Here is a 13,243-nt window from a genome sequence, read left to right on the forward strand (position 1 = left end):
GAGGCCACGCACAGGCATCGCGTCGGTGCCAGCAGATGACACCGAGTGTTTTACGGACGTGCGAAAGAGGAGCTCCCGTGCAGTACAGTCATTAGTAGCTAGTTTAGACGGTGGGAATATGTTGTGTCTCTATTCTGCTTCAATTCTGTATGCAGTATCGTCGACAGTAAGCCTGAGATGAGTTCTACAGAACATTTATTTGCCTATAGGGGCGTCTCAAGAAAACTTTCACGTACTAAAGGTGTTTTTTCTTCTAGATATCCTCTAGGTGACTTAGGATGATGCCTATGGAAATTGATTATTTGCAAGTGAAGGGTTAATGTAGGGTCCTTGTGCTGTGCACCCGATGTGCAGGCTTCGATGGCCTTTATCAATTCTTAGAAATATTTTTCAGCGACTCTTGCATTTACATGAAATAGGGAGGCATCAACCATACATTTCCCATATTGGTTTGTGTTAAATAATAAAACATATTATTGGCTGGTGACACGCACACTGCTGGAAAATCTGAACTCATTGACTCCGTAATCAAAAGGCTGTTTCATTGTACACACTACAAGCCCTTGCAAAGCGGCCTATTTAAGCAGAAAAGTAGCAGGGTATCAGGAGATAGGGTTTATCATTCTGGGGAAGTGTAGCTACATCACACTATGGGGAGAGCATTTCATAAGTTTATTCTGAAGATTGTTGTTTGCAATGTTCTGTGTTCGACGAACGCACTTAATGCACAGAACGTCATGATTTACTTTCGGCTTAGATTAAAGCCCTTGATAGAAACTCAAGCTCTAAACACCGGCCTTCTTTTTCAATTTCAGGAGCACATTTAGATTCGCCTCTACCAGCGTAACTACCGGCGCAGAGAGTCAGTCAGGTATGGAAGTTGAAAACTGTAAAACTCTAATTTGCTAAATTGTGTGATTACTTAAGCGCAGGTTGTATTGCCGCACTCGTGTCAGCGTTGGTGTTGCCGTATGAGAAAAGTGAAGCCGCGCGGAAATAAAAAATTTCTTGCTCAACTGTGCATTCGAACCACTGCCCGCCGGGTTGCGAGACCACCACGCTAGCCGATTAAGCCACTGCCGGTTAATCGTACGCGCCCTTTAAGGCCGGGTTTTATATGCATGGTGAAGCAGACGCAGAGCAAGGCGCGAACCTATCACAGGCGTCCCCTCCCTCCGGAGTAGGGAAAAGGGTGTGAACACGTGAGCACTCGCCTAGCGCCAGCTGTTTTCCGTCACTTTATGCCCGGCTATCAGATGGAGAGGCCGCGATCCGTGCGTTCTGCCGAAGAGCAGGCTGTGTTGAAGGAACGGCAGCGGGAGCCGGCCGCAGGCTTAAAAACTGCATGCACAATAAACAAAAAAAGAATCTAAATCAGTGAAATTAAATGATAAAATTACTATTACTATAGTCAATTGGCTTAACGTAGAGAGCGCAGTAATTATTTAATCAATTTCGTGTCGTGCGTTCCGCCTAAGAATACACGGCGTTTGATGAACACCGCCTGGAACACGCTCGAGAAAGGAAGCGTCGTCTACGTTCCGATCGCACACTGAGCGAGCGTGAAGCGGAAGCTTTACGACAACGAAGAGCCGAACATCCCGAGCTTCGATTGCACCCCTCTTCACAGAAGTCAAAAGGCGGTCAATTTTTAACCCCAAAAAGAATAAACTCTCAATTCCTCTCGACATTAACACTAATATATATTCGCCTGACGATTGCGATACGCTGATGAATCGCCAGTGTTTCGGTGCCGAAGAAAAAAAGAGAACATTAGTCGTACGCAAAATGTCATGGTTTTTGCAAGACAGACGTGTCTAAGAATAGAAAATATTCAAAGGTTGTGTAACATTTACAAATCTTGTACCTGTGCTGTCTAATATGTCATTATCAGGCACAGACATTGATCTAAAATTGATGTTGTACACTGCGTATGAAAAACGCATAATACGTATGTATAGAAATAAATTGAGCCATTTCTGCAGGTCATCAATCGCCTCACACTAAAAGCTTCAATACACCGCATAAAGAGGCATGTGTCGTTGCCATGAGATAAATATACATTTGAACATGGGAGGAAACTGTTGCCCTTTACTAAAAGAAAAAAAATCGGCTTGCAGTGTACGCTCCATGATAACTTTATGCCAAGCAGATATGATTTTATAACTTCGAATAGTGCTTGAGAAAAAACAAACATAATTCATTCCATTACTCTCATTATATTGTAAGGCTTTAGTGGCTGCGGACGGAGCGCACAATCATCAGCGCCTTCAAGCTCTGACGGACATTGTACACTAGTAGGCACGTAGCCATGTGCAGAAAACCAGCGGCAAGAATATACGTTATCTTCCTCTAATTTTTGATCCGTAGATCTGGCCCTGAATTATACCTTTTTATACAGCAGTAGATGCTCAGTAAATAAGAATATTAGATGATAAATGCCTGCCCTTTTTCATATTGTAATGGCAATAAAACTGGCGGCATGGCAGAGAGTCGATGTTACCTCAAGGCGAGGTGGAAGTGTTACCATAGCCTTGAGTGTTTCTTCAAGATACCGAAAACTCAGCAGTTAACGTGATAAGAAAAGTCTGACATAGATAATGTAAGGTGAGTAATCGCTGCATCTTATCTAAAAAACACGCATCATATTTTTCCATACTAAAAGAAATTCTCATCATTGCAGTAACGTCAAATTTTTCAGACGGATAATTTTGACTGTACCACAATTTATTCCGCGAAGCTAGAGCACTTTTTAGGTGTTTGCCGTAATCTGGTATTGTTAAATAGTTGCGAATAAAAACTGTAGACAAGGTCGTTCCACGCACCGATACCTTTAGGTAAAGCGCCCCAAAATATACCTAAATATAAGAAAAGAAAAATGTTATTATTTTAATATCACTAACTGGAAGGCGCCTCCTGTTCAGACATGCTGTAACTGTCTTGACAGTTGTGCGGTGTGGCAGCAAAGCACGCAGACACCCAATGTAACATCTACAACTAGCACTCTTCCCCTCCTTACCTTCGACTGCCGTAATCTTCTGAGGCCACGAATAGGAAGTTCGCATAATTAGAGGCCTCAAATTATTCACACGCCTTAAAGTAATGTCTCCCATCCGAGCATTTGGTTTAGTATGAGTCATGTAAAATCTAAAATGAATATGTAAACTGCTATTTTGGTGAATGTTTTGATGCTTATAGATCTGCTTGGTTTCGGATAGCTTGGTCAAAAGAACGTTAGAAACATGATTTTGCGGATATTATATGAAAATATATGTTCCTTGTTCTCAAGTATACGAAAGCCGTTCGGACAGAACGCTTAAAGGAGAACCTGATGACGCTTCTCCGAAAGCAAGAAAGAATCTTGGCTAATGCTGTGAACTATAGTTTTCCTAGATATTGCATAGAGTGGTCTTCGAGCCCTAAGTTTCTGAATTTCTAGAATTCCTTTGCAATACAGGCAGGAATAAATATCGAACCCACACAGGAAATAATAATAAGTATTCGATGAGAAACCGAGTTTTCATGTCGATGTAGTCTGCATGTTGGAGCTTTGCGTGGATGCTAACGTGCAATTGAAAACTTTCCGTTACATTGCTAAGGAATATCGACGCAGACGCTTTAAATGAATGGCATGCTTGAAGCACTATTTTGCAGATATAGGATATAAACTCGAAATTCATCGACCTCATATTTTAGGAAAGCCCCTTCTTAAACTTCTTAAAGTCCCCACAGGGGCGTCTGCGGCAGCAGGCGTTTGGTGTGCTGCGATACCACGGACCCGAGAACATGAGGGCCGGACCCTCATGGGCCCGCGCGTGTAGCCATTCGCGGCTTAGCCGTGTCCGGGGAAAGGAGGATCATGGGGGTTGAGCGGATGCCGGGTGTTCGGACCTTTAATGCCCCCCGGCGGAGGCAACACACCTCTTTGGCCTCTGCTTCACGTAGACGGCACCACCGGATTGACCCACCCGGGGGAAATCGGCAGTCGCCTTTTCCTGTCCCCCTCTTCAATCTTTTTCTTTCCTATCTTCTTTCTTTTACTGTCCTATCATCTCTTCTCTTCCGTCACTTCCTAATTTTTCTAGGTGGCTAGGGTTAACCTTGTCTATGTGCCCTCCCTTGGGTATGTTATATTAGGTTATAGCAGCAATGCACGGCAGGCGTCTGTAGCCTTACACGTTAAGTGCTACAGCGTCCCCCTGTTGGGCTCCATGGTGGGTGGCCGCCGTTGCCACCGAAAATGACCGAAATATTATGGGAACACCTGCTGTCCACGTCGACTTGATCGTCTCCCTCAAAAGAGGGGACGCACCTTTGAAATTCTATGCCTCTTCAAACCAAAAGAAATTTTCCCCTGATTCCAAGTTGTTCACAGCGAATAAACGGAAAAACCAGCTAGAACCGTATCCCCATTTCGTGTTGCAAAAGGCTTGACTGATGCACTTGGCCCAGGCTATAAGGTCAACAAAATGTTGTGCGGGGACCTCCTCCTTGAAATCCATGAAAAAGAACAGCACAGAACAATAAACAAACTTGTGGCATTTGGAGATATTCCTGTTACCGTTTCCCCTCATCGCTCTATGAACACTGCACGCGGTGTCGTATCTGATGCAGATCTCATTCACGTGTCCGAAAGAGAGCTGTTAGAGGGCTGGAAAGAGCAAACTGTAACTAACGTACAACGAATCATTAACCGAAGAGAAAACAAAGAAATTCCTACAAAGCACCTGATCCTCACCTTTGCCACTTGCGATCTGCCACAAACAATAGAAACTGGATACACAAAGATACCTGTCAGACCATACATCCCTAATCCAAGAAGATGCTTCCAATGTCAAAGATTTGGCCATGGATCGCAGAGCTGCCGTGGTAAACTCACATGTGCGAAATGCGGAGTCCAAGGCCACGCCTCAGATAAATGTGAAGCAACACCTCACTGTGTAAACTGTGAAGGTGAACATCCAGCTGCACCCGATCTTGTCCCAACTGGAAAAAAGAAAAGGAAATAATCACCCTAAAAGTACACGAAAAACATCCCTCTCAAGGAAGCACGAAAAAGGTGCTCGCCATTCCTCACCACAACGTACGCCGATGCGATGCGTCAGGGGGCAGCGCCGCACCGACCTGCGCCACCTGCCCGGCCCGCGCACAGCGAGTCGTTCGCCGTGGCGCCCCCGCCACCGAGGTGGAAGCAGTCAAACCTGCTCCACCCACGAAGACACAGAGGCTGGCTACCCCAGGTACGCCGGGCCTAAAGACCACGCCTCGCCAGACGAGGTCTGACAAACAAACTAGGAGCCCGCACGCGCGGACGTCCAGTGCTTCCCAGGAGGCAGCGGACACAACACCGGCACGTTTGGTGCCAAAAAACTAGCGTGGCTCTCTCGAGCTCGCCAAAACAAACAAAGAAACCCATAACTGGGCCAGACTACGTTCCTCTTACCTAAGGTACACCACTACACACCTGAACGCAGAACATCTCTCATCTTAATAAAACGGCTGTACAAATTATTGATTGGAATGCCCGTGGCATTCTAAACAACTTAGATGACATCAAAGAAATAATACAAAAGTTTAATCCTAGGCTGTTCTGCGTTAAGAAAACACACTTGAAAACGTCAAAAACAAACTTCTTGCCACAATACACATTATTCAGCAAAGATCGCGATGATAGCCATGCCGTGTCTGGTGGCGTGGCTATTATAGCTCAGAGGTCAGTTGCTTGCCAACACCTGCACCTTCAAAGTAATTTTGAGCCAATAGCGGTTATGGCGATTCTATTCGACAGGTCGGTTACGGTCTCTCCCCTCTACATACCACCCGAACATCGCTTGAGACTAAGGGATTTCGAAACACTAGTCAATCAGCTTCGGGAACCATTCATTTTAACTGTGATGTGAACGCCCATAATACGCTATGGAGCGACTCGCGCTTTGATGCAAGAGGACGTACTATAGACGACTTTCTTTTATGTACCGGTGCAGTGCTTCTGAATAAAAAAGAACCCACATTTTATAGCAGTACACATAAATCCCATTCTTGACTAGACCTAAACATAGCCTCTCCATCTCTAATGCCGTACGTTGATCGGAAGGTCCTGAAAATCTCCTATAGAAGTAATCACTTTCCTATTCTCTTTAATTTATCAAAACGCGCTAAATGCCCTCCACAGATTCCACGATGGAAAATCGATTCGTCGAATTGGGAACTGTTTCAGGAGATTACATATCTACAGTACGATGATTTGAGCTCTTTAAACATAGATGATGCTGTGGAATAATTAACAGGTTTTATAATTGACGCTGCTGAAAAAATGCATAAAACAAACTAACGGACTTGCTAATAAGCGTCGTTTGCCTTGGTGGAATGACGAATGTAAAGAGGCTCTCCTCTGCGCTATTTATGCCTCCGGCCAACATGTAACGATATGCTGGGTGCCTGCACACAGAGGTATTGAAGGTAACGTCCTGGCAGACCGAATTGCTACCTCCTTAGACACAAAAGCTTGCAACATGTCCGTAGCCGTTCTGGTCTCAGACCTAAACCATACTTACGGAAAAAACTCAAAATCTATTGGCAGCATAAGTGGGACGCTGAACCCCTTGATAAACTCCACCCAGTTAAACCACATTTATGATACTGGCCATCACTGACCAAGTCAAGACAAAGTGATGTCCTATTCTGCCGTCTCAGAATAGGGCACACTTACGGTACACATAGCTTTTTCTTGAATGGCGATGAACGCCCATTGTGTAGTAGATGTGGGGAGACACTCAGTGTTCAGCATGTCTTCCTAGAATGCTGCGAAACACAAGTCGTGAGGGAAAAAAATTCTCTTTAGCATACAGTCAGTGTACACCACTTCACCTGGCACTGTTTCTAGGCAGGGAATCGCTATTTCACATGCAATCTACCTTAGTGTTTTTAAACGACGTTGACACGCTCCACGTTTTCTGTCCAAGAAATTCGTAACATGGCCTCTTGCGAGAGGCCACGGTTGCGATGTGAACCTTTGTTATAGCACATGCCTCCAGGCCCTTGTACTCAAGGGATACGCTGAGGCTGTTGTGCTATTCATCAACAAGAATCACCTGTCCATTTTTATGCATGTAACGCAATTACATCGTTGTTGCACATCCAATACTTATAGAATACCCTACTTCAGCCATTCTCATATTTTTATTCCTTGTGTATTTTATGCAACTTATAGCTCTCAGTTTTAGGCCTCTCTACAGCCAAGTCACTCAAACATTAGTCCATTCAGTACTCGTCAGCACTGTCTTGCCGCTATTTGGCCATACTGGGCCCTTGCGCCAATAAACACTACATATCATAATCAATTTCTTAAAGTAAATTCAAGTGCAAGTTTTACAGTTATAAAGTGCTAGTTTATAACGACACAAACATATATATTTATTCTACTCTATTTGGTGAGAATAGCTATGCTGCGACGACACATTTCAGAAGAAAGGAAATGTTACGGACACAGCGATGAGATGGAATATTGCCAGTTCTGTAAACAAAAAAAAACATGGCTACAAAAATATAATATGCCCAGAATCACTGATTTGCGCTTTGCTTAGGGAGAATCAGGCCACTTCCAAAAGCTTGGTTTGAAGAAAGAGGTCTGTCACACACGTTCGCCTATGCCAAAAAAAATTTTCGCAAAGCACAGTTAAGGCTGGTGAGCAGCAGAGGAGCAAGGTATAGCACTGAAAGTTGGCGACTGTTCCTTCTCGATATGAAATGACGCGCAGATGACAGCATTGCTATAAGCCTCATGGGTGCCCCTGAAGGAACATTGACGTGAAATGCCAATTGGGCTATCTAATTTCACGCTCTGCGCTGGCTGTTCCGAAAGCCCTTCCTAGTGTTTTCAACTGACCAGTTCGCATGAGTGACGATCAAGCAGCTATAATTATTCCTACACCGTGCATGTCCAATAACTTTGTCCTAGGTAGCTTATATAAATGGAACTGGAGTCACTGTTGCGCGAAGTGCAAATATTTTAAGTTAGAAAAATAAAGCGCTTGGCAGTGCGCGGATGCATGCGGCTAGAATACTCATAATAAAGAAACACATGAGTGCGATAATCAGTTCTTTGCCAATAAAAAATGCCTGCGCACCACGTTTCTAGCCGGAGAAGCAAATCGCGGCATAGAATTGCCAGGTGCCTTAGGAAGTTGTGCGCGTGCTTGTAAATTTGATGAATGGCTTTTCTGAGGTGAATACAGGTATAGAGAAATATATAGAGAATTTTTCCATAATAATAAATAATCGTGGGGATTTCTAAAGTGTGCCCCCAAATAAGAATATTTAATATGAAAGCGGCTTCTGCGATTATTAAAACTGAGATGACAATTCCTTCTTGATAATATATTAGAGCTTCCCACAAGTTTGCGTTGTCTACTCGGTTCAGCATACGTAATTCTTGTAGACAATTCGACAAACCGTTGTAGAGGACGTGTAGGTCAAGCGCCTCCCGTTTAGGTAAAACTTGTTATTTGGTGCGACAAATTTACTGCTTCTTTCGACGTGAAACGAAGTAATAAGTAAAGCTGAAATTTTAAGTCGGTCTTGTTTTAAGTGCCATAAGGTACAGTATTGTGATAAAAGCGTACAAAACACCTGAAGTGAAAAGAATAAATGGTCGGCACGCTGTGAACATAGTCTTTGCCTTTTACGTAGATGCTAAGTCTATAAATAACAGCCTACCAATTCAGCTTCAGGAGTTGTGCATCAACATAACATTACAGAGAGTGGGAGCAAAGTCCACTGTTTTGATTTCGATGTTACTTTCTTTGCACAGCCGTGGAGACGGATGGAACGTTTTGCACGAATAATACCAGCGGTGCAGTCATACTGCACGCCCATGAAACTGGGACTGCCTGGTCGACAATCAAGGCAACCGCGTTTGTGTGAGTTTGAAAGTGGTTATTGCACTTACGAAGTGAGAAATCACAGTTTGGCCTTATTGATTTTATTATGAATGCTTAAGCAAGAATGGTTTACCAGGTGTACTTTGAATTTGAGTAAGCAATCTCATACATATTTTGTCCACCTCAGGACATCTGCCAAGAAAAGCTTGACATAGACAACGTGAAATTATTTATTATTGGCGCGGTGCACCTATTTTACCTTGTTATTTCACAGGAGGCTTCCTTTTGGACCGATATGTCATGTGCAGAAATTCTGAACCTAAACAATAAGGATTTGTAGGACAATAGAGTTACACACAGCAATGTATTACTTTTTCATAGTTTGTGTCATCGCAAAACACGCAGCATCATCGGCTGCAGGAAAATGAAGTCGAAATGCCTTGGCTCTCAATAAAGCAGGAACATAGTTTCTGTTCATAGTCGCAACTATCGTCCAAATGTGTCCAAAATAAAATCGTGTTCTGTGTTCCTTGCTAAACACCAGCTTGACAAATGGGAATGCTAGAACTAATTTATAATTAGTAATATGTGGAAGTATTTCCCAAAGAATGATAAGTAGGAGCGTGACTGACTCTAGAGATTTATGGCTATATTACATAGCAAGTTATCACACTATATATGGAAGTCGTGACACTAGGTACTGGAAGTTGAGCATCACAGAAAGAATTTAACAGCAGATAATAGAGGCTTAAGAAAGCTGAGTTACAACGCAGGAAATGTCTATTTATTAGTAATTCTTGACTCTGGGAGATAAAACACTATGCTTTTTTCTATCATCTGTATCGCTGTGAACGCCTTGACCTGTTTTCGTTTGAGGGTATACCAAGATGCTTGACACTTTCCATCGTTGCACGCCTTTTACTTTGCCATATTTTATATAAACAATAGTCAGTAACAAAACCATGTTCGCAATCACAGTGCTATAAACTCGACCCGGCATGACGAACGGGATAATTCACGTGGCCATGTTTGCAGCTCTTAGCATTCTTTTTGCATTTGGTTTACGCTGCCGTTAATCTTCTCATGGTAATGCAGCTCATTTCACTGCCTACTCCTTCTGTATCTAGTTCTGGTCCTTAAAAATTGGCTTGAAAATTAGTATTTTATGCACCACTGTCGAATGATAAGAATATGATTTCTAGTGGAACAAAAATAACTGCATCGACTTAGTGGAATCTGCAATAAGGCCGTGAATACACCACGCTGGCAGCATGACAGCATGTCTTGTTACGTGGGTTCAGCATTGCGGACAATAGGTTGTATTGTCGCAATACGAACACAAAAATTGTGAAGGTTCTAATTAGTTCAATTTCAACGTCAGCTCGTTTTTGGACGCATAGACGCAGCGTGGATCATTTGCGCATACGTAATTGCGATAGAGCTGTTGTCCGTCCTTAAAGAAACACATAATCTTGAGGGGCACAACAAAGCGGTAGCACTACAGAGGCTTAACAATTCCGTCAGATGCTATTTTGCTTGCGCTGTGAGCAGAATTTATAAACGTTTCCAGACAATTTTTAATAATGGGAAAGTAAATACGTGAGTTTACCAAAATAAGATTTTTCATTTTAACTCGGCACCGTCATACAATCTCCTTGCTTATAGATTGCGGCTGACACCTTAAAGGCAACTTAAAGTACCCAAATTATATACTAATTACGTCATGCGCTCGTACATGTGGAAAGTGCACATGGGCCTAGTTTAAGTAATATTATTAAATATTTGCCCTTGCTCGTGAAATCTATTAGGTGCTAAATGTTCGACCATAGTAATTTAAACCCGATCGCCTGCTTTGCTTTCTATGTACAGATTTGGGTCGCGGCACTTCACAAAGTTTTATGAAGAAGACCGGAAAAAGATGAATGCCACGTTCTTGTATGTATAATTTAATTCATTATATTCTTATTTGCAAAACGTGCTTTTTGTCATACGCGGATGCTTCAGAAACATATGGCTGCAGTTGCGAATATAAATTCTCTATTCCGTCGGCATGTTTGCTGTGCTGCCATAAGTATGTAGTACTTTTGCGGATCTTATTGGAGCCATGCTAGTTGAACTAACGCATGCCTGAAAAATTGCACTTAAGCAAAAAACAAAATTGCTTGAACTTTGGTCCACCAAGAGCACGATAACTTGTTCAGTACAAATGGAGAGCTTTCACGGATGGTTGCGAGCTCTATATGAGGGCCGAAACGGCAAGAAACATCGTGCAACGTGAATAAATTATTCAAGCTGAAAAACAAATGCACGACCGTGCCAATAGTGTGGGCAATTGTGCTTTGCCCAAAAATGGGAGTGTTGTTACGGCGAAAGGCCTCGTCTGGTAACAACTTATGAAACGTAGTAGCCATTGGAGAAAACATCGAAGGACACTATTGCTCTTCCAAATAACCACGTCGAGCGTGGTTTCTAAAGAGAACACAATGTAGATGTTGTTACTAGGCTTTATAGAGGTTATGGTTTCACTCAGTTTGAGTATGGTTGAATGATGCATGTTCCTGCAACATCTCGATACGAAGACGTACCTAGCAGCTAACCAGCTATAGCTCGTTACATGTGCCATTGATTCTGCGTAGCTAGGTTCGTTACAACATTATAAAGTATATATACGTGCTAAACGCGTAAAGTACTAAAATATTACAAAAATAGCTTCATATCATTCTATGTTCCTGGTATCAAAGCAATAACAAATTATTTTGGTCGATTCCAATAAAGCAACCAAAGAGCGGGAGGTACAAGATAAGCGCGAGCAACATGCAATAACCGTAACTTCAATAAATATGCAGCCAAGATATCTTGATGGCACCTTAATTGTTTCATATTTAAATGTTCAAGCGAGTCATCGTAGTGCTAAATATAAATTAAAATGTTCGAGTTTCACCTGTTCATACGTGCCAATATTTTGGAAGTAAAGCTTCAGAATATTATATGGCACTTTTAATGCGTATCACTGTACCTATATAATAAAAATAAATTTTATTGATTGCACTGCTCAAAAAACTTTATCTGAATGCATCGTGGGTTAATGACTCTACAACCATCTTTGTCAGGCATCCTTGTCATGGCTTTAATGGGCCATGTTATAAAATACGGCGGAAGTTTCTTGCTGTAAAACATTGAAGGAGCTGTGCCAAACAGCAAATAGATTCAGATATTCTGGAATGCTGAAAAAGTGAGCTGAAAACAAATTAGCTACACATATTGCCATTTATTTAAAAAATAAATATTAGTATATGTATGCATTTTATTATAATCATGTCATATTTTGTAAAAAAGCCGAGTAGTCGAACACCTTTCTCGATAAACTTTCTCTCAAGGTTTGAGGGTAATGGCTGTATAGCTATCCCTGTACGGCGTTATACTGCAGTTAAGCCTTCATTACGGTTCTCGCTTAAAATAACGCAACGCTGTTTTTGTGCTTAACATTTCAGGATGTGTCCCAAGCATACCACAATTCCAGATGTGTTGGCGTGTTGACAAAAGCGAGCTGGCAGCTGCGTACCTACACAACTTCCGTTGTCCTCAGTAAAAACTGCTGAAGGGAAGATGCTATTGAAATAAATTGCTCAGTCTTTGGAAAATAAATCGTTAGGAAGATATCTGGCTTAGGCTTTCAGCGGTAAACAATGCGAATAGTTTCTAATGCACACATTCCTTACGTGTGCCTGGGGCGTATACAATACTCTGAAGTTGGTTCTCACCATATGTTTCACTTACTATATTTTATAAGAAAAGTTTTTTCGGCCTCTTCCTAGTTTGTTACTTGCTTCTATTCGTTCATAACCGCTATCAAAATACTATGAACGCACTACATTCGGGTCACACAACCTACATCCTGTCTACACTCTCATGAATATCTTATCAGCCACAGTCGAGCGCCGTGTTTATTTGAAGATTGCTCGCTCTATGAGTACTTCATTCACTCACGCGATTCATTATATATGCGCACAGCAGCAATTTATATACATGTGAGAAATAGTCGCCGCAGGTTCTTTCGGCCGTTCATAGTGATCTTGCGTTTGGCAACTGCTGGCCTGTATTACAGTACACAATAACTATGCCGAAACTCGGCCGGCAATATTGATGACATCCTCACCAGCATAAATTTTCAACACGGAAGACTTCTAATTAGCATGTTCCGTTATCATCCACAGAGAGGTATTGCACGCAATCACGCAATGATTCAAAGTCATGGACGTGGCGTAGTCGGTAAATAAAAAGAACGGCACATTGTACTTACCGTGTGTTGTGTTTCGAGGTACCATCCAATGAGCTAGTTCGATTCCAAAACCCGCCGTGCACCC

The 13,243-nt window shown here is 42.4% G+C and overlaps 1 protein-coding gene across 3 annotated transcripts in view; it reads left to right on the forward strand.

The window, feature by feature from the left end:
- The window catches only part of LOC142563710 (uncharacterized), an 80,301-nt gene extending 67,573 nt beyond the window's left edge, over window positions 1-12,728 (forward strand). For 2 of the 3 annotated variants that reach the window (XM_075674305.1, XM_075674306.1), the window contains 4 exons: window positions 816-871; window positions 8,810-8,918; window positions 10,749-10,814; window positions 12,371-12,720. In XM_075674305.1, coding sequence (XP_075530420.1) covers window positions 816-871; window positions 8,810-8,918; window positions 10,749-10,814; window positions 12,371-12,416 — 277 coding nt within the window. In that variant the 3' untranslated portion in view covers window positions 12,417-12,720. Of the gene's footprint in view, window positions 1-815; window positions 872-8,809; window positions 8,919-10,748; window positions 10,815-12,370 lie in introns of all 3 variants that reach the window. The other variant, XM_075674307.1, reaches the window with a different exon arrangement.
- Window positions 12,729-13,243: the final 515 nt, after the last annotated feature.

The sequence above is a fragment of the Dermacentor variabilis genome, chromosome 11, assembly GCF_050947875.1.
Source record: "Dermacentor variabilis isolate Ectoservices chromosome 11, ASM5094787v1, whole genome shotgun sequence".
In the NCBI taxonomy this organism is placed as follows: Eukaryota; Metazoa; Arthropoda; class Arachnida; order Ixodida; family Ixodidae; genus Dermacentor; species Dermacentor variabilis.